Here is a 21,801-nt window from a genome sequence, read left to right as displayed (position 1 = left end):
CCCGTAGGGCTTTCACCCCATTCACTACTTTTGTGTTAGGGTACAACTGTAGCTTATGGCCGATTTACACGTATTAAGTTGACTAAAAATTTACTAAATATTAACTTAATTTTAAGTAACTTAACCCGTGTAAACAGTGAATTTAGTAAGAAGTTGCAAGTTAAAATTTAGTTGCAACTAAACAAGGTAGAATAGAATTTTGTCTATCTTTCGGTTAAGTTGGTGGGCGTGGCTAATTACTTGACACGTTTGGACAGGCAAAATTTAGTTAAATTTAAGTGAAAAGCATAAGCTAGCGGAGTCATTGCAAAGCTATGCTTTTGCTTTCGGCGCTGGAAGCTCAAAAACATATCCAAAAATATTTGTCCGATATGCGTATACAACAATTAATGAACAGTAGTAGAACCCCTTCCCCAAAGAATAATAGTAGCCGTTTTACTCCTTCGCCTTCTTCAAATACGTATTACGTTGAGTCCCCAGAACCTTCACAATCATGTATTGGAGCATACAATACAGTAAATCCCCAATCAGGAAGAGAAAATGCTATAATATTTTGTTCTGTGGTCGTCCATCTTGAGCGAATAAATGAGTTTAACTAATTATTTAGTATTTTTACGTGTAAACGGTTACTTAAAATTAAGTCACTTGAAATTTAGTTAAAATTTAGTTAAGACCCTGTCATATACTTAGTTATCTAGTGTAGCTTGCTAATTTTAACACACCCATTTACTACACAGAAACTCCTGATACTTATCACAATAAAGTCTCTCATAAAAGGTATAACATTAGTACGTCTTTCTTTAGGATATTCGTTTCTGTCTAAATTAGATATCAATTAACCATAGTCGTAGGTATATAGACTGAGTCAGCCTTAATGATTTCGTGCACCCACCAGAATGTTGGGATCCCGAAAGCCTTGTCTTATACACCAAAGAAAACCTATTACAGTTATTACACTGTAACTGTTCTAAATTATTATTACCTACACATTGTCGATGACTAAGATTCTGACTAATTCCTGGCACGTATTTGGCTAGTCGTTTGATGATAATTGAAAGGGATTTAAGGTATTTAGCTATTTATGCTGGAATATTCACCTGTACGATAAACTTGTACACAAGTGATATGTAAGTTTTCAGTTTTGTTCCAAACAAAGCCTATACGAAGCAAATTATATATTATTATGTATATAAATTATATTTCTCAAGCTTCTTATATCATATTAACATAGATCATATATATAAGGTAAGGTGAAATAAAACACTTTTCATAAAGCAACATAATATTTAATTACCGACGAAGTATAAAACTTCACTCACAGCCTAATCGTACAACAAAAACATAAACCAAAAAATATGTATAAGTTTAATTTCTCTATAAATTTTTTTTAAAAGAAAACGGCTTATGTTGCTTCTCTATTGTTTATTTGCTATATATTTGTATCCCACGAGCTAGTGGAATTTACTAAATAGCGAAAAAGAATATAAAACAAGGCGGTGTGATCATAAGACCATATATGTAATATTAATTAAATACTAATTTAAATGTTGTATATTAAAGACATTGATACTTATACTAAAAGTAAATATAAAATATTCATGTTTAAACTAAAAAAATACATGTAATGTTAAAGCAGTTTTATATTCAAAAATAACATTTTGTAAATTAAATAAAGCAAAATATGGCAGATACAAGTACTATAATAAGTATAGTACTATATTATTCACCTTTAAAGTACTCAAATTATTTTATTGCTATGTGCAAAACGGACACAAAAATCGTTGTGCCCTTACAAAATACATAACACTAGGAAACAGAAAAATTAAGTAAATTACAACCTTTTAATAAATTTTATCTCCAAAACAGCCCAGAAAATACTGTTTTACATGAAAACATTTGTGAAGTTAACAAAATTACAATAAAGCTTTTTTTTTTTAAAAAAAAGTTCCGCTAACCAGAATACTTGCTTCGATCAACTAAGTGTTATTTTTTTTAATTAATGATACTGTCATAAATTATACAGTATATTAGCAAACAGGGAAGAACCAATCGAGGAAAAATACAGTATTTGTACTACTTTTACGGACACAGTACGTACGTAATATGATCAATGAAAAACATATAAAAAACCTTTATTGAAAAAGTATTGGCATATGGCATTGGTGCTTATGATATTGGTGGTAGGTTTGGTCACATAATTTCAAATTAAATATTTATGATATTAAAGTCGTAGTTATGTAGGTAAAGCTTTAAAGTAGTTCTATTCGATCAAAGATAGAATTTCTCGAAATTGTGATAAATTAAAAATAATGATATCTCGAATATCGCGTGTAGTGAAGATGCAACTCTAACTTGTCTTTTGCATCTGTTTGATTCATCGTTTTTTTTTTCTGCAGCTTTTCATGTATCACCTCAGGTTGGAGAATCCCACGTTATGCTATCATGTTTGACCATTGCTTTTAACATCAGTAATCATATCTCTCCATTGGTTTTCCCCAATAAAACTGAACAAGAGTACTTTGCGGCCCACTATCGGAATATAAAATTCTATGGAAATGTCCCACAAACGAGAACTATGAGATTTTTGGCCCTTTTAATAAAATAAAATTATATAAGTACACTTAACACTCAGATCGATTTTCTTAAAACCTACCGTGTACAACATTAAGAATAATATAATTATAAATAATAAGTACATTTAACGTGAGGAAGACAATAAAAAACACATAAATTTCACAAAATTGTAACGTGTACAGATGGTCCCGTACAGTCCAGTCTCGAGAACTGTTCAAAAGAAAACAATTTTCCTTAAAAATGCGTTTACGTGATAATAATTTTAAATACCTATTCGGTAGATTAGAAATTATAATTTACAATACAATTTTATTAAAACCCTTTCTTACACAATATGCTTTCATCAAAACCCCTATCAATCCCTTAAGGGGGGCCGTCAAGTTTTAGGTAAGCAGATATATACTACATCTATCCCCCCTCCCCTTGTCAGGAAAGCTCTTATGTTGTGAGTTGTCATATGAGTAAAATTTTAAATAATTACTGCTGATGCAATCACCATGTAAATCCACCCACGTCATCAAAAATAAGAAAATCAAACTCTGCTCCCCCCACCCCCACCCCAAAAAGTGCTTACGTAATACTTGAACGAAAACCTAACATGAAATGAACTAAGCGCTAAATTGGAATATTAATTCATTATTTTCACTTATTTGCACTAAAAGTAAAATTCAAAGACCATAAGTTTACAAACCCTACCTTTTTTTCGCTTTAATTTTTGTATTTATTCGGTTGATCTCTTTCAGGCAAGCCACGTACAAAAATGAAAATCATAAATAACACAGAATTATAAAATAAATTACGACTATCAAGGTTAAGTAGACGAACTGTTAACGCTTAAGTATAGGATTTTAATGTAAGTCTTAAAGGGAGATATCGAATGAAATCGGGGAGCATGTTACATAACACAATAGCGGTATCAGAGAGGCATACTTCTCCATGAAATTGAAATCATTGCGGTGATGATTGACCCTACTTTTGCAACCCTCTACAATTTGACGGCCTATCGTTTTCTATACATCGCGGCATCGTCAACGAGATGGATAACTCAGCGAGTAGTCGTTAATGTAATACTTATAATTAATATTAATTTGATACCGTTATAATATATTTTAATAATGTGATGATGACGTAATAAAATAATATAATGTTATGACTGTATAATGTAATTGTAACTTAAATTCTACCTTTTAGGACAAATTTGCACGCCATTATGTGTGTATCATAACAATTTTATGCCATATTCTTGCAAATAAATTATTGTTATTAGGTACAGCGACTGTGCATTGAAATGATTAGAAAGTCTAATAAAACCACGGTCCCAAGTTCCTGGGGTGCGAATAATCCCCGAGTGTAATAGAACTCTAAGCATAGGAACGTGGAATGTGAGAAGTCCAAAGCAAGACGGTCAACTACCAAATTTAATAAAAGAAGTAAGCCGATTACGAATTGACGTGATGGGTATCAGTAACACAAAATGGCCTCGTAAGAACAAATATACAACTTCTGACGATATGGTTCTCTATTATTCAGAGAACGAAAAACTTACGGAACCATATGGCGTTGGAATTCTTGTTTCGTTACAAGGACATGCCTCAAACAAGCTATAAATAATACGAGTACGACGTTCCTTCGACCATGGACAACAACAAAGAAGCAGGAATGGATGAGTGATTTCATTATACAGCTAATAGAAGACCGGAGATTGTGCAAGAATATTGATCTTCTGCGCTATAAAGAGCTCGATAATCTTATCCGAAAGGAAATTAAGAAGGCTCGTGAGACGCCTTTTACAAATAAGTGTGAAATCATGGAAGAACCTCACAACAGACACGATAGTTTCAATGTTTACCTACACAATATATTAAAGAAGTGTTGGGACTTAAGTGCAGCTATTTAACTGGCCTAGTCGATACAAACTGGCAGCTATATATACTTTATAGTATAAAGTAGCTGCCAGTTTGTATCGACTTATATTGTATTGCATTGAGGCCAAGAAAAATAGACATTTCAAAAATGTTCTGTACGGCTGAAAGCTTGGACAATTAAAGAAGGTACCCGCCGGCGCTTAGAAGCATTTGAGATATGGAGATGCTTTGTATATGCTGGATCCAGAAGTTCTTGAACGAGAAGGTTCTGACGAGTTGTAATGTCGAAAAAACTTATGCATCACATTACACAACGGAGTTTCGTACCTTGGCCACGTGTTGTGCCAAGACCTCCTTCAATTAAATATAATGGGTCAAAATCCAGGGTAAACCGCGTGTTAGTAGAAGGAAGAAATCATGGCTTCGCAACATTAGGGAGCGGACGGGTATTACAACTGCGGTTGCTGCATCTGGCATAGGACAATATACGCTTGAAGAGACTTCGAGTAATGGAGAGGCACTAAAAGAGGAAGACTATACACTGGCCATTGCAACGCGATACAGATCAGTTAGATGCGCAGACGTCTCTTTTAGGATATATTCCGCTACTGTGTTAAGTCACATGCCGATAACAATAGAATTAAGTACTACTAGTAAAGGGTAATAACGTTGTAAAACTGGTCAAAAATATATTTTTAAATAACTATTGCAAACTAGCCCCAGAATTTTTGGCACAATTTTCTAATTGGTAATTAAATATCATATATTTCGCTTGGGATACATAAAATAAGGGAAATTTTGAGAAGCCAGGCGGTCCATTTATTTCGAAAGTATTTAACGGCTTATGTACTCAAAATCACCTTAACAGTTCAATAATAATCGCTAATTAGTGCAGCATAATATTAAACTACGTTCCAGTTGAAACTTTAACATCACCTGGGCTATTCACTCTTTAAGTTACCATATGGTTGAACACATTTAATGATAAATGAAATTTACGTATAATATTGCTTAGCTTATTGAATGCCCGGTCATTGTAGTGCTCAACCAAAGTAGTCGCCAAAAGAGACAAAATCCCTTCTAGAAGTAATATTGAAGATAGCAAAAATTACAAAGAAAATCGGAAATAATCAAAACAATGATTATAAAAAATCTTCTTTTATCATATTACAATATGTAATCGCAATTGAAAAAAGTTAGTAAATACGCAGTTCCAACTTCGAATAAATAGATAATATATTATATTACTGAACTTTGATGGGGTGTCAAATGTAATCAATTAATCGGCATACTATAATCAGTAAAAATATACATTTAAATCAGCTGATTAATAAAAAACGTTTAATTTAAGTTTACATTTCATAGCTTCCATGTGTGAAACGATGGCGTCCTTCTCTAATTAATTAATTAATTCGTCGACACAGATTATACGTTATGTTATTAAGTCCGTCTGTCAAAAATCAATAAAATGCTGCGTTTTTTCACCATCAAGTGTCACGTGTCTGTGGTAGAACTAGAGATTGAACCACAGACCAAAGATCTAAGCGATAGACAATTATGTTGTTATTCGATTCCTGATTGAGAGTGCGTATTGAAAAATAAAATCATTTTTTTAATACAAAAAATTTGCTATATCCATTAGTACTTCAAGGTGTTAAATTTTATACAACTCGTCATCTAAATATAACTGTGATTTTAAATGTAATATAAAGAAGATTGTAAAATTAAATTCCTAATGCAACAATGATATTACAAATGAATATTTTCTAAACTATATCTAGTCCTTTAATACGCTTTTGATTGACACAATAACAATGTTTAATATTAAATATTATTAACTTAACTGTGCAACAAATTAAGTCTGAGTCGATCCATAGGTCCCAGTAGGCGGCCTATATTCTTCTGGTAATGCCATAACTTGTTTCTTCGTAAAGGCATATTTCTTCACACCAATATTTTTGTATGTATTCTCTCTGCGACATCCCTCGCTGAAATTTGCAAATCACACTTTCATTAATAATAATAATTATTTATTTACTATAGTAGATAAGATGTATAAATTACAATTAACTGTAAAATCAGGATGTGAAATGTCAAAGTACAATTTAAATTTTATTCATATTCAGTACAATTCTGTAGAATTCTGACGGCTGTTTGATATTTCAGAGATTAGAAAACTTTTTGGCCGGGCACATTTTTCAATTTCAATACGAGTCAACATCTGCTATACAAATGAAGTAACTGGCAAAAAACTCTCCGCCACTCTTTTTAATCGCCAAGTTTTTGTTTTATAAAGAAATTGTAAGGAACTGCAAACATTGACACCATACTTAACTCGACATATTGAAACAAAATTTCGTAATAATAAAATAACAAATGCAGCAAGCAAAATAGTCAGCCAGTTCTTTTTCAGGTAGGAAATAGTTTTTTTTAAATATTGACGTTCATAAGTTCCCTATATGAATAAATAAATTTTGATTTTAATTAATACGAAATATTAACTCACCTTCTCATAATATTTAAAGCTTTCTTCATTTCATGTTCAGCCAAATGATATTCGGTTGACAGTATTGAACATTGCTCATACGTTACGGACATTCCAGTCCTGTCCTTAGCGCTTTTACACGACGTGAATCTTATACCTGTGACAAACATCAAGATTTATTTTCCGGCCTTTATTGAGACAAGACAACAAAAAAAACTCATAAACACTTTTTTTATATAACAATATATTTTTTATATAGCAAACGCCTGATGTTGAGTGATACCGCCGCCCATGGACACTCTCAATACCAGAGGGCTCGCAAGTGCGTTGCCGGCCTTTTAAGAATTGGTACACTCTGTTCTTGAATGACCCTAAGTCGAATTGGTTCGGAAATACTGCTGCACTGCCTTTGAAATACGCAAAAATATTGCTTTTTCTTGTACTTCCGAAATATATGTAATACATAATCATACACGGCGTAATTCAGCGTGAATAAGAGAATTGCTTGTTATAATGTCTTATATGAAAAACTCAGGAAGGCCTCTTTTTTTCATTATTAACACACAGCGCATTGTATAGGTCGGTTATCGAAAGCTGGCGCGTTCACAGTACTCACACTAATGCATTTTCACTATACAGTATGTTTAAAAATATTACTTTTTTGCCAAGCTATACATTTTAGTCCACTCTGGTTTTAGTAAGGTTGGGTGGGTTGTAAATAAATAAAAATGTGTCAAATACATATAAATATTATGTGCAAACGAGGGTGGATCCAAAAGTCCTAAGCCCGACCAAGAACGTATAAGAGTAGTTTATGTAAATAATTTTTCATTTTTCGACATAAGCTCCATCTAGCTCAACACACTTCACTTTTACTTCACTAACTGTTCTTAAAATAATAATAATATAATACAGTAAAGATCAACATAAACAGTAGCAAAAGAAAAGCAATAACTGTCTCTTTTACACTCATAAGCTTGACCGAGCGCGAGAGAGACGGACAGTCTTTTCGTGATGTATTTGTGATTGTATTTCAGTTTGACATCACGTCTCGCGCTTATTCACAGACACTACACAAGCACAAAGTGTAAATTTGTTGAAGCCGCCAGCTTTAGATAACATACCTATACACATATGTCATAATCGACTTTTAACAATTAACTTCATATTTAATAGACATCATTAGAATAGAAATGTTTTAAATATTTATATTTAGAATAGCTTCACTATGTGTGTCTTAACCGTAACCTGAATAAACATCAAGTGTCAATTGTCATTCGTCAAGTTTCGGGTTAACCCGTTAACAAATAATCTCAAGAAATTACTAAGAACTCACCATTCATATGCCTAGTAGCTAATGCGGCTAAGTGAAGTACTTCGACATTTTTTGGCACTTTCTTGTGTACTTCTTTTTTTAAATTCTCCATTACCTCTTCTAGGGGCTTAATTCTTGATGACGCTGTAATATGTAAAAAATAATATAAATGTTAGGAAAAAAGATATATTCAACAGTAAGGATTCTCGACCACGCATGGCTGCTCATTTTTTTTTTTAAACTTTAATCTATATTATTTTACTCAGGGATAATATAGCATTGATGGCGGAAAATTCTTAAAACCAATCCAGTAGTTTTTTGTTATAAAAATTTTGTTTGCAATGATTTTTTTCCCTTCTTCTAGGAATCATATAGGGCATTTTGGATGTTTGGTATTTTGGTAGAGAAAAAACTATATTAATATAGTTATTTTAACAGTATAGGTTAGGGTGAGCTATACAATAGATAGAGAAAATAATAAGTCTTAATAATTTTTTGGACTTACTTCGATTAGCTCCCAAATAGTCCACTGGAAATATTTTCGTATATTTATAATAGTATTTATTAAGTCGATCCAAATTATCATTATTCGATTGATACTGGGGCGTAGTCTCGCCTAACGCTTCCGCTAATGTTGCTTTTTCGTTAATGCCAATATTGAAGAACACCGCAGTTATTGTAAAGTTCAAATGCTAAAATATTAAATGTTGTTATATAGATTTAGATTTAATTTAAACAATAGTTTAACGTTGTTTGCGTAAAATGTATGAAGGAGTTTTGCGCTTAGCCACCAAAAGCAAGATTTTCCATAGAAGAATTGACACATATATATATATGTCGAAGTCTTATCACAATGTAAAACAAAGGATGTCGACGAAGATGGAATTTAAAATAACTGTCAATCTGAGTGAACTTATTACACTGACATGTAAATAGGGCAAAAGATGTAGAAATTACATAAATTTTAATGATTTTAGCAGCTTTTATACATAAAACTAGTATCTTTAAAATAACGTATGTCTAAATACATTTTTACGGTACTTATATAAAAATAATTCAAATATAAAAGCATAAGTTCAAATATCCGTTATCACTAACCAATGGATAGTTTAATGAACACTGGCTTGTACGTTGAAAGATTTTGAGGATCATATTAGACCCAAAAATCAAAGTAAGCTACAGAAAGCTAATAATCACTCATAAAAAAATTATGAAAAGAACAGTTGCAAAGGCCGAGACAGGGTTGTAGCAACTAGATTATTATTACCAAATATAAAATAGTTTAGCAAATTTAGTCTCGCATGTGTATATTTAGACTTATTTTGAATAATCTCATATATAATATGAACCCGCTATATTCCTCACCTCTTTTTTAGTAAACTTCGAATAAAGCGCATCTGATATAGGGATAGTGACTGTTAAATTTCCTCGTGAACCAGAAACTTGAGGCATTGCTGTCATACTGAAAAATACAAAAAATGCTACAGAATTTAAAAATAAACAAGATTATATATAATATTTGATATTCTCAAGCATTTCATCCAAGCAAGAAAATTGCATTTGTTAAAGACGTTTTAATCTGACCAAAATTGATGATCCCGGAATCGAACTCAACATCCGTGTAACCTATACATCGAAATAACTTTCAATACAAAATGCCAATATTTTTTCATCATCTTTAAAATCTTGATCAATTTGAAATAAAATTCCTTTAAAAGATATTGTTGTTTATTTCAAATTCCACAATTTACAAAAATGCACAAGAAAAGATATCGCTAAGAACGGTCTATCCAAGTGTAAAAGGGTCTTTAACGTATAGTCGATCCATACCTGTGTCCAACTTTGTTCAATTTAAAAAGCACGGTCTGCAAATCCTCCACAGCCACAACCATATCACCCCACATCGCCTTTTCCGTAGAATATAAACTTAATAATCCTTCAAAGCCACACAAAGGCCCAAGTTCTGACGTCAACAGCTTCACAACTGTTTCATGTGAGACTGAATTGAACCAACATAGTAGACCGGCAGTCACCGTAGTCAACTGAAATTTATTTACAATTCTGTCACAAAAATGGAAGTTACGGAGTTTTGAAATGATAACTTCTTATGGGAGGGTAAACCGCTTCGTTACGTAACGCGTTACGGCGTCAGACTGTCTAGCTTCCTTTTCTCTCAAGCATACGGCAGCCGCAGGTAGACTCCTCCTCTCTCACTCTAACCCGCAACGCTAGCCGTATTTCGCTTTCCGCTATCTCTACTCAGTGTTTAGTGTGCGTTAGACATTTACTGTTGACAGTGAGCATATAACCTCAAACTATCACCGTTTTTGAAAGTGAATTCTTTACTAAATGAACATTAACCCCATTTAAATTTAACATTGTTAACTTATAAGCTACGTAGTTTTTTAAGTAATAATATATTAAATAGTAATTAAAAACTCCCAAAAAGATCATATGAATGATATATATTAGTTATAAGACAAAAAATATAATAATAATGATGATATACCGCTTGTGAGAAGCATGTGTCCCTTCTAGTTTGAAGAGCAGCATTGTTTCTTGCCCAAATAGGTGATTCGCAACGTAGGCGTAAAGCCGCGTGTGATATTCGAGCCCAGTGCGTTAAAGATTCCGCCTTGACTTTAAAATCCTCGGCAAGTGATCTTAGTGTATCTAATTCTTCTTCTTGAGGCTCTGAAAAAGGAAACACTTTAATAACTTATGGGTTTCATACCTTATGTAGGTATATAAAACTCTATCAACAAACTAATCCGATATATCTATATATATAAAAGAAAGTCGTGTTTGTTACAACACTTATAACTCGAGAACGGCTGGACCGATGTTAGTTATCTCTTTTTAGTGGATTCTTCTCCGCTCCGAATAGCAGAATAAATAATAAAATATCGGATAAGTTATCAAATAAAAAATAAAAAAAATTAATTTTACGAATGCAAACTGCATGTGGTGCCATCTGTTGACAAAATTACGCATATAAAAGAAACCTATCACTTTGTTCTTGCGCCGGATAACAAAACAAAAAATGTTGTATATCAAAAAGTACTTTAACATGCAGTCTCGCAATATTAGCGCTAGAGAGAGGAGGCCTAATGTGTAAAACCGTCATTCTTTTTTCGCAATAAAACATTTCTGTATTTGGAAAAAAGTTGTATTAATGTTATTACCTCATAAATCCTAAATTAAGTTTAACTAAAGTTAAAACGATATTATTAGAATTTTAAGCGGAACGAAGTTCGCTCGGTCCGCTAGTTAAAAATAAATTTGAATTCAAAAAACACTCACTAACAGTATAACAGGTGTTCAATAAAAAGATCATGTAAGATTCTCCTTGTATAGAAAAAATACCAGACATTAGATTTAAATAATAAAAAAGCAGTCTTTTCTCCTTTGTTTTTGTTTTAATAGATGCCAGTTGTTTATGTCGAGTCGTGAACGTGCTCGTAAAACTGAATAAAGTTGAAGTTTGTGCGGTAATTAAATATTTGTGGTTTATTAAATTTACTACGAAACTTGTAAAACAAGACTGGCAACATAAGAAGCAACATTATTTTACGCGCCTGATACTTTAAGGTATCAGGATTTTGTTTTAATAAAAGGAATCTTCGCTTTAGAAAAAAGATATAAAGCTGAAAAGTGACTCCGTCCAAAAAATTAAAATTTAAGAACCTTGTGTAGCTTTTACTGGTACTGGTAAGAATTTAATAAATAAATCCTTTATTTTCTAAGATAGTGGTACAAAATAAAAAATCTAATAACAAGAAAAATCCTCACAATCAGCCATATTTAAATAGGCATGCAAATGTCAAAATAAGAAGTCAAGTCATTTATAAGTAATTGTTAAACTTATGTTCTAATTATTCGGTATTTTAAAAATTAGTTTAGTAATCACCAAGATTATTTTCTATGAAACTACAAATTGTCTTTACTATTATGAATCTTATATACCTTTATTGGTGTCAATAATCTTGATGACAGCTTCAACCACGGTCGCCAGACAGGCTTCAAAGTCAACACCAAAGCTATTTAAATAAGCCAAATTATTTTCACGTGTTGCTGAATCGATTGGACCGATGCCAGGAAGAGAAGTCTCCCTCATTGCAGTCTGTAAAAAATAATACTTTTATTAAAACCGTAAATTTGAACATAAAAACATTATAAAAAATTGAAGGGTAGCATATTTACTCATATTAAATTTAGTAATCTACTCGCAATCATAAGTTCAGTTTTATAATAAAAAACATGTGTTTCTTTTTCTAAATTGAATAATGAGACTCTATCATAGAACATTAGGGCCGATTTACATTATCTTAGTGTTTAGCAGAGTGCTTTAGGATAGTACTTTAGTTTAGTACTTTAGTTGAAACATGTAAACGCTACTTGCTTTAGTACGGTTCTACTTGACTTTCAAGTTGAATCAAAATAGAATCGCTTTTTATTTTTGTTTCAAGTGATACCCCTCCCGCGCCCGCGCAACCCCCGACATCTTCCCTCGTTGTGTGTAAACACGTAATTTAGTAAAACCTTTAGGAGAGTGCACAAGTGCCGTGAAACGCGTGCGTGTTTTTTGTTTTTTAAAGATGGCTAAATGGTCGGAAGATACAACTATCAAATTTGTGTCTGAATATGTTGTTCACGAATGTTTGTGGAACGTTAAAAACAATTTATACAAAAACAAACAGGCTAGGCATTCGGCATACACTGCCTTAAAAGAAGCTATTTTATTTATTATTTATATTCAGTTTATTTATTTCGAATAAAATCTCGTCTTCTATTTTTTCCATAACTACAGTTAGTATTTTGCGTAGAATAGAGCGTATTTGCCGACGTCGTTGCGCGTTCATTGTGGCGCTGTAATAATACTCTACTGGAAGAAATGTAAACGTTCACTCGCAACGCACTAAAGAACTTGCCTTTCAAGTTGTACTAAAATACTCTCCTAAACACTAAGATAATGTAAATCGGCCTTTAAGTCAAGTAAGCATGTTGTACAATGGCACTAAGATATTTGTATCACTGTCTCCTTAAATAAAATTCTGTGATTCCAAAATGAACCATTCATATTAAAATCACCATGGGAATAAAACATTGCATATTCGCGCTATCTAGTGCAAGGGCATTGAATAACAATCCTATTATCTTACTGAAGGACAGTATAGTGAATCAGAAATGTATAAATATTTAAATTTGTTAGTAATATTATACAATTAATTCATTATATGCTATTAGAAAAAAATCGCTTCGCACAAAAATGTCTAATTACTCGCAAGCCAAGTGATTAATAAAATTGCAGTGGTACTGTTCTCTAATAAATTTCGCATATGAGACATTCGCACATATAATATTATCAATAATAATAAAAAAAATAAAAAAATGCAGTAAAAGAATACACATAAAACAAGAAGGGCAAATAAAAATGATTTTTTTTTTAATTAATATTGGTTATGTTGCTCTGTTAGATGATTAATGTAGGTGATATATTATGTTGAATAACACTGAATTACAACATACTTTATCAAGTATGTGGTAATGAGACAGGAACTCTATTCTTCGAATTATTTCACAAAAGGAAATGACCCGTAGTTTTTATTATATTTTGCATTAATTCTCTCTTTTGGATAACAATTTTGCCGACCGATAGGCATATAACATTTGTTTTAATCGGTTTAATAACTATAGGAGGATAATTTATAACAGATAAGTGTTGTATGACATAACATGTAAAAAATTAAAAGCGAAATACGTCAGTCTGCGTAAAGAAAGACAAAAAAATATTGGTTGTTTGTAAAGTAGATTTACGATCGAGATGTTTACGTGATAACGTCTTATTGGTGATATAAGTTTTTGGGAAGTAAGGAATTAATGAAGATAAAATTTTTTTCAAATTTTAAATTACATCTATCGTTTTATTCACACTTTTGATGATAAATTTCGGGTGTAAAATGACAAGTTTACTTATTCGACTATGATATACATTTGTCTTCATACATTCACGGAATGACTGGCAGCGCTCGAGATGAGACGGGAGATCGGTCCGTCTCTCTCTCGTTATACCTGCGATCGCGCTCGTGAGGTTTTGGTGTGACACAAGTTTCTGAACATGTCACCCGACTAAAACGATTTTAAAGACGTTATCACGTCAAAAATTCACTGTTAGACTAAATTGAAATCGCATAGCAGTTATCAATCACCTTTCGTTTATCACTTCCGCTCAAGTTTTCCACCAACGATCTATAAGAAATTTGCTCTAGGGACATGTTCTTAAAATCGTGCCTCAAACTCCCATGTCTCGGTCTATTAGAATCAAATGAGTTTAAATCGTTCATTCTCGTCATGACCGGTGACCGAACAGACCTAAACGAGTGATTGAGATTTTTACGTTCTTCGCTGTTGAAGTAATCACTGTCGAATTTTAAATCCGACGCATCGAGAATGTTCTTTATGGATTCCTTTGATATTATACGGTTTTGGCACACGTTTGGTACACTCGAAGACAAAGAGGGTGTTTCGACGGTGGGCGTTGTCTCTTTTGAACTGGAGCTTGACGATGCATCAAATGTGTCACAGTCGGAATTGGTGCCAAACATACTAAGTTGTTCTGTCAATTGTAATATAGTAGTAATTGTCTGAAAAAATAAGTAAGTATATGTTTTAATAACACAAAATTGTATAATAAATATAAGACGAACTTCGTATCACCTACAAAACAGACCAAAGCGATCAATCCTCATACTACAACTGTGAAACAAAATTTTTGATAATGATGACCAAGTGACAATTTTTCATTTATAAAAAGACAAAAGTTATTAAATTTTTTATTTATGTTTCCCACTGTTAAACCTACCCTAAACTTTCACAAATATTTCACGATCATAATTAGCCAAATCGGTTTAGTCATTCTGGAGTTTTAGCGAGACAAAAATTTTAGTAAATAAGTTTAATTAATTTACCGGATTTTCAGAAGTGCAATTTTGTTTTGGCCAACCAATAATGGTCAACGATTCTTCAATCACTCCCGGTTCCCATAGCGTCAGCATGCTCCTTGTTTTTGTTTTAATAACTGAAATTAACAAAATATATCTCTGTGAGTTTCATAAAAATATGTATAAACATGTTTGTAATTAACACACTATCCTAATTATTTGAATAAGATTTATAAGGCATTAGCGCATTGACGTTTTGAACTATTCTATCATCTCGCCTTAGTATTATTTATTAGCCTACCATTTTAATAGCTACATACCAACATATACGGAAGTCACTGCTATGCTACACCATAGATACTGTTCGATTTTCCATAAAAAAACCTAAGTACTGTCTAAAATTAAATTAAAGTTCCATTTTTTTTAAATAATTTTCTCTCTATAAAAATCTTCCTCTGTGATTAAATAAACAAAAAATACTCGAATTGGTCCAGCCGTCTTCGAGTTTTGAGTTTAGAAATATATTTTACGAATCATTCGCTACTAATATAGGTAATATAGTGACTCTTTTATTCCATATTTTTACAAAAATATTCGTAAGCTTAAGCGAAACTATACCATAGTAGTTAAAGAGGTGGAGCATTAATTATTCTTATACATAAATAAAAATGTTAAGAAACGATCTCAATCAATTAAAAATGTTTTTTTATTAATTTTTGGTATCATTATTATTAGTATCATTAATTAGGTTTCACACGCTTGCACATCTCTACTTTATTTTTACTATTTTCTTGTTAGGGTTGCATAAAAGAGATATCGCTTAGAAGATATGAATCAGGAGCTATCTTTAATATGTTCAGGTTTATAGTATGTTTTCAAACCAGTACAGGCGCTACAACCTTTTAGGCCTCAGATTTCTGTATTTATTTTATTTTTATATTTAGGTTTATTGCCAGTTCTTCTCTTCCGTTCTACGCCCTTGATTTGAGAACTGGCACTAAATGTAAAATTAGAAGCATTTATATGTATTTCTTTACAGACAAGTCATAGGTGTACAAAGTGTTACCAATATGATTAAATGATTTTTGAATTTGAATTTGAATATATCTGTTTTAGATTTGTAATAGGCAAGTAGGTGATCAGATTTCGGTGCCCTAGACACGTCGTCAACTGGTCCCCTCACGATGTTTTCCTTCACCGTTCGAGCGATGTGTCTTTGCGTTATAGGCGCACATAGAAAGACCATAGGCACAACCGGGGTTCGATCCAGAGATGAGAATCGCACTCTGAAACCACTAGGCCAACACTACTTTATTAATTTTCAACTAATTGAGTCGATTTTAATCGAGTCTTTAGACTCAGCCGCGTAATCTAACAAAATTACGGTCCCACATGTTACGATTAGCTTTCTGTTATATGCAGACCTACCTTCTGTAATATGCCGTGCTTCTATATACTGCTTAGCCTGTATTAGAACAATAATACGATCCATATCCGTTACAATTTCATCTCTGAAATTTCTTAAAGTCATCACACTGTCATATTCCGATTGAATTCTATTAGACGCTGCCGAATGTAGGGCCGCCTTCGTACTATTTATATCTTTCACTTGTTGAACTAATCTGGAAAAATTAATCTGTATGTTATAATCTTAATAGCTTTCTGATCAATTGGTTTAATTTTTATCAAATATTAAATTATTAACTTCATTGTTTCGTTTCGCTGCGTCTGTCAAATTTGTGCATGTCCATAATGATTAATGATATAATTATTAATGGGCTAATGATTAGCTTTTAAGGACCTTGCATCATTTTTCCTTATAACGCAATGTCTGATAAACGTCACCCATGAGTTCATGGTGATTTCAAAAGAACTATTTTTATACCCGTACGAATATTAAGACACATAATAAAGTCACTAGTGGGGTTCGAAACACACAGCAGTATTCCAATACATCAAGTCATAGTTAAAAATAACATTATTGGAGCAAAAAATAATATCAAATATCTTTTGGTGTCTACACAATGTTACAAGATTGAAATTATTACTTACCTAATTAGTCCCCCGGTTCTTTCTGACTTATGTGAGTGAGCAGCAAACGCTCCTGCAGTTATTATATCGTGATATCCAGTTTTGTTTAATGTATCATTATGCACCCACATTCTTTGAAGGTGGAGATTCACGGGCGCAAATTCCAAACTGGAATCGTCTGAATAAAATATATTTGTAGATCATAATTTAGTTTTTAATTAAGTGTTCACATTTTAATATATTTTATAATGTAACTTAACTCACCCTTTTTACAACTCGCTTTAAAATAAGCATGTTCCGCTTGCTGCAAACATCTTTTTGAATGACAATAGTGTTTTAAGAGTGATACATTTATACTCGACAGGTCCAACTGTTTATTTTGCCAGTTTCCACACATATCACCTATGGACAGCAGTTCACCTAGAAGCTCCTTTTCTCTTTGAATAAATATGTCCCTTAAAAGTATAAAAAAATATTAAGAACGTTTTGTCGAATCATTTTTATCAGAGTTATTTTAAAATCTATAAAATATATAAAAGTTAAGTATAAAGATTACGCAATCCAGTGAAAAAATATATACATTTAGGAATTATGACTATTAAAATAGGTAAATCGTTAATATACAAAATACTCACAACAATTGTATTGGCAATTGGTAGCACAATTTTGGTTCAGCCATTATTTCATGAACATTAATATCGCCGCCCAAACCAGAATGAAACTTATAAGTTACTTGATGACTGTTAACAAAATTTTGCTTAATCATACTTCCGTATGCTGGAAATTTCAGTTTAAGTCCCAATCTAGGAGGCAAAGACTGGGATCTTCTATGGCATTGAATTTTTTGTGGTATATCCAAGCAGTTACGATCATTTGTATGACATGGACTATTGCCTGTGCATGAGGCCTCAAGACTCCATCCATTAATAGTGACAAAACCAACTGTCTTATTATCACGAGTTTTTAAAGCTACACGAAGTCTTTGCGATTCCTGAAAACATTATTTTATTAGCACATTTACGATTATATGCCTTGATCTCAATTCTTTATGATATACAAGAACTAAACACTAAAATTATGAACCTCGATTCGGTACCTGTTTAAACCAAGAATATCAGTTAATTTATAGTTTCACTTTTACACCACAATAGTTATATCATGTTTGACATTTAAAATGATTATGTGCTCGTATATTAGTATCGTAGTTATATTTGTTTGGAAAATGAAGAAACCACTAGTCCTCGTGTGTGAGGGGCTGTTTCTTTATAAATATCATTAAAATTATATCATATAAAAGTAAAACATTAAGATTATTAGTGAAATTCAGAGATATATATCGAAGTTCTAAGGCTTGTTTATTATTTATTCTCTTATAACAAATATGAAATAGTAGAACCTCGTTAAGTCGAACCTCGATAAGTCAAAAACCTCCAAATCTCGAAAAAATGTTTTGTTCCCTTCCCTTAAAACACCAAAACCTCCATTACTTGAAATCTTGACCCTCTGTTAATCGAAATAATCACCGAGTCTCTCCAAGCCATTTTGGTACATTTTTCACTCTATAACTCGAAAAATTAAATTTGACCTCTGTATCTCGAACATGGAAACGTTTTATTTTACAACCTTTACAACTTGATCATGTGGAATTTATTATCTCTATTGTTCGAACAAAAATAAGTTACCGACTTTAGGAACTTGCCGACAATGTAAGTACACTATTGTTTTTAGGAGTATACAATAATAAATTTATGACTCATGGAAACACGTGTTTGCTTGCTTTCTGTCAGGTGTTCAATTTTGATTCCCTTTGAAATTTAGCTAAGCCAGTCATTTGTTTTCGACTTAAATACTGTGAGAAGTAGTTTGGTTCTACTGCAATACACATCAATTAGTACAACAGTTAACATGAGTGCTGTGAAACGTAAACTAAAATCTTTGAGTCTTGCTGAAACCTCAAACTCTTTATGTCGAATCAAAATCCGCCTAAGTCGAAATCCTCCATAAGTTGAAAACTCTATAACTCGTTTTTTTTTTCGTCTCCCTTGATGTTCGACTTATAGAGGTTCTACTGTATATATTTGCATGTCATACATGTTATGAATAAGAGGGTTAAAAGTTTTACCTAATTAAAAAAAATAAAAGAAATTTAGATACATGGATAGAAAAAGACTGCCTGGTCGCCTAATATTAGTCACCTGGTGCCTACCGCAGAAGTTTAAACAATAACATAATGTAAATATGATCAAAGAAATTAACTTAAAGAATTCACTTATAACTATCACAGTATCTTTATGTGAGTTATGACAATGTTAATAAATTTGTCAATGTTTGACGACTCATTGGTGTAGTGGTTAGTACCCCTGACTGCGAATCCATGGGTCCAGGGTTCGATCCCCAACTGAGACGATCATCGATGTGATGAGCATTTGGTGTTGTGCTTAGGTCTTGGGTGTTTAAATATGTATTTAAATGTCTATTCATCATATAATATGTATGTATATCCGTTGCCTAGTACCCATAACTCAAGCTTCACCAGCTTAGCATGGGACTAGGTCAATTGGTGTGAATTGTCTTAAAAAAAATAAAATAAAAAAATGTTAATTACCTGTATGGTACTTAACTGCAGACTTGTATATCCCATCGGCACAGTAACTTCAGAAACTTTTTCCTTTACATCATATACTACGAGACGAACAATAGCTTTACCATTTATACCATCACTAGCCCGAAACAGCACAGTTTTTGAAAAACAAGGATTACTGCAAGACTGTAAAAAAGTCATATTATAGACAATAGCACAAAAAAATAAGTGTCTGGATTGCAGACCTCAAAACTTTTAACACAAATTATATGTAATTAGTTGCGTGTGTGTAGACCTACCTAACCTAAAAACAGTCAATAATCTATGACGTTATAACTATTTTTGAAGGTTGAAAAAGGTAATCAATGTATGAAAAAGAGTGAATGGTAATCTATTTAGCTGGGAAGAATAGTCATCACTGACATTGAATAAAGAAAGTCCAATTTTATTAGGTGGTATTGAGAGTTTAATTCAGTCAATCTAGTAAAAAGTTAAGAAAAATGTATTGTAAGCAATTCTCTAAAATGACGACTCAAACACTCAATATTCGCAAAGCTTTTTCATGTCTCTGGAGTCTGGAGCAAATTCATTTATTCTATCAAAATATATTACTGTAAAGATAGCAAACATTGAATGTATGAAATGATAAAAGAGTTCAAATTGAGTGTATAATTTAAAATTTGAACTTACGTCAACAATCTCTGTAGAGCCATATTTAACACACAAATCTTTTGAAAAGCCTAGGTATACCACAATTACTGGTGTCGGTGGTCTACCATATGCATCACATAGTAAATTATCGCATGATAATGCTAACTCACATAATGGAACTTCATTCATATCTGAAAAAAATACTTGGCATGACTAAATAACTTCCACTGAGAAAATTTAATATTAATTGAAAAGTTAATCCATGTACCTAAAATAATTCCTTTTTGAGCGCGGTACCTTGAAACGTCAATAACAGGTCTTACTCTATTTAATTTTTCCCTCAATTCTACAATTTGACTATTGATGGCATCATATGATGCCATTTCAAGAGACTTTATCCAAAGTGTGCGTTCTGATTCTTGGAATGTTGCTAATCTGTAGCATGGTCCATTCTCCCAAACTGTAATTTAAATTAAAAACCTTATGTGTGTATCATTGCTTACTATGAGAATGTGTTAATTTATTCAACATTGGTATGTTGCACAAATTATTCATACTAAGCTTTTCTAATAAAAAAAGTCAGTTTTATTTAAAACATAAATCACAACAATTACTGTTTGCAATATTATGGTTACCTCAGTGATTTTTAATAGTTATATGTCGAAAAAGCATGTCTACAAAACTTACTAGAAAAACCACTTACCTATTTGAAATGGCCAATGTCCAGTTTCATCGCAAGCTTGTACTTTTATTACATGTCTACCTAACACTATTACTCCAATGGGTTCATACCAAGGCTCAGAGCCTTTCAAATAAAAAAGGAGATTCCCCCTTAGGCGAAACCATCGAACTGAATATGCTGAAATGTGATACATTATAAATAGGTAGATATGATACACATACTCATACATTATGAATGATAGTGATACACTCCTGCATCAGCAGCATGTTTTGCAATGGTTTCGTATATTTGATGATGCGCATCAGAATCAGAATTAAAAAAAGTAACACAAAGCCTTACCTTCTGATCTTCGAAAGAATCCGTCTTGTTTTTCTTTCATTACTATCACACCTTCACGTTCAAAGTTTTGAGTGGTTTGTGAAGCTATTGAAGCTAACACTTGTTTATTGTATCTCATGGCTATCACATAGTTTTAACATTACTTTATATAAAATATGAATAACAACACACATAGCAATATCTATTGATCTTCATATGAATTGTTGGTATAATTTGTTTTCCAAGGAACATAGAAACTACATTATAAAAAATGTCATTAATCATAATCAGATGTTGAACAGATGCGACGCTTGACATAAGGAAGCTCTATAATCGAGTGTTGGCAACACTGATTCGA

At 32.2% G+C, this 21,801-nt stretch overlaps 1 protein-coding gene across 1 annotated transcript; it reads right to left on the bottom strand.

Moving 5' to 3' along the window:
* Positions 1-4,582: 4,582 nt before the first annotated feature.
* Positions 4,583-21,721, bottom strand: LOC125062160 (inositol polyphosphate-4-phosphatase type I A-like). Its single transcript, XM_047667839.1, has 19 exons — positions 21,465-21,721; positions 21,147-21,302; positions 20,712-20,903; positions 20,483-20,634; positions 19,817-19,978; positions 17,847-18,202; positions 17,476-17,666; positions 17,233-17,389; positions 16,609-16,802; positions 15,208-15,317; positions 14,449-14,883; positions 12,206-12,362; positions 10,749-10,933; positions 10,070-10,281; positions 9,605-9,701; positions 8,745-8,931; positions 8,261-8,383; positions 6,946-7,081; positions 4,583-6,427 (listed from the first exon to the last, which is right to left on the bottom strand). Exons 1-19 carry the CDS (start codon positions 21,580-21,582, stop codon positions 6,295-6,297), a joined length of 3,453 nt encoding a protein of 1,150 aa, XP_047523795.1. The 5' UTR covers positions 21,583-21,721; the 3' UTR covers positions 4,583-6,294.
* Between the last annotated feature and the right edge of the window lie 80 nt (positions 21,722-21,801).

This window comes from Pieris napi, chromosome Z (genome assembly GCF_905475465.1).
Source record: "Pieris napi chromosome Z, ilPieNapi1.2, whole genome shotgun sequence".
NCBI lineage: Eukaryota > Metazoa > Arthropoda > Insecta > Lepidoptera > Pieridae > Pieris > Pieris napi.
Note: the sequence above shows the minus strand (reverse complement) of the source record. Positions and strands in the feature narration are given on the sequence as shown.

Excerpts from the sequence above, each read along its gene's own strand:
- LOC125062160 (XM_047667839.1), bottom strand. The coding sequence starts at position 21,582 with ATGAGATACAATAAACAAGTGTTAGCTTCAATAGCTTCACAAACCACT. Across the intron at positions 17,390-17,475 it reads TAAAGCGAGTTGTAAAAAGG|ACGATTCCAGTTTGGAATTT; the intron begins GTGAGTTAAGTT and ends TATTTTATTCAG. Across the intron at positions 16,803-17,232 it reads AGAACCGGGGGACTAATTAG|ATTAGTTCAACAAGTGAAAG; the intron begins GTAAGTAATAAT and ends TAATTTTTCCAG.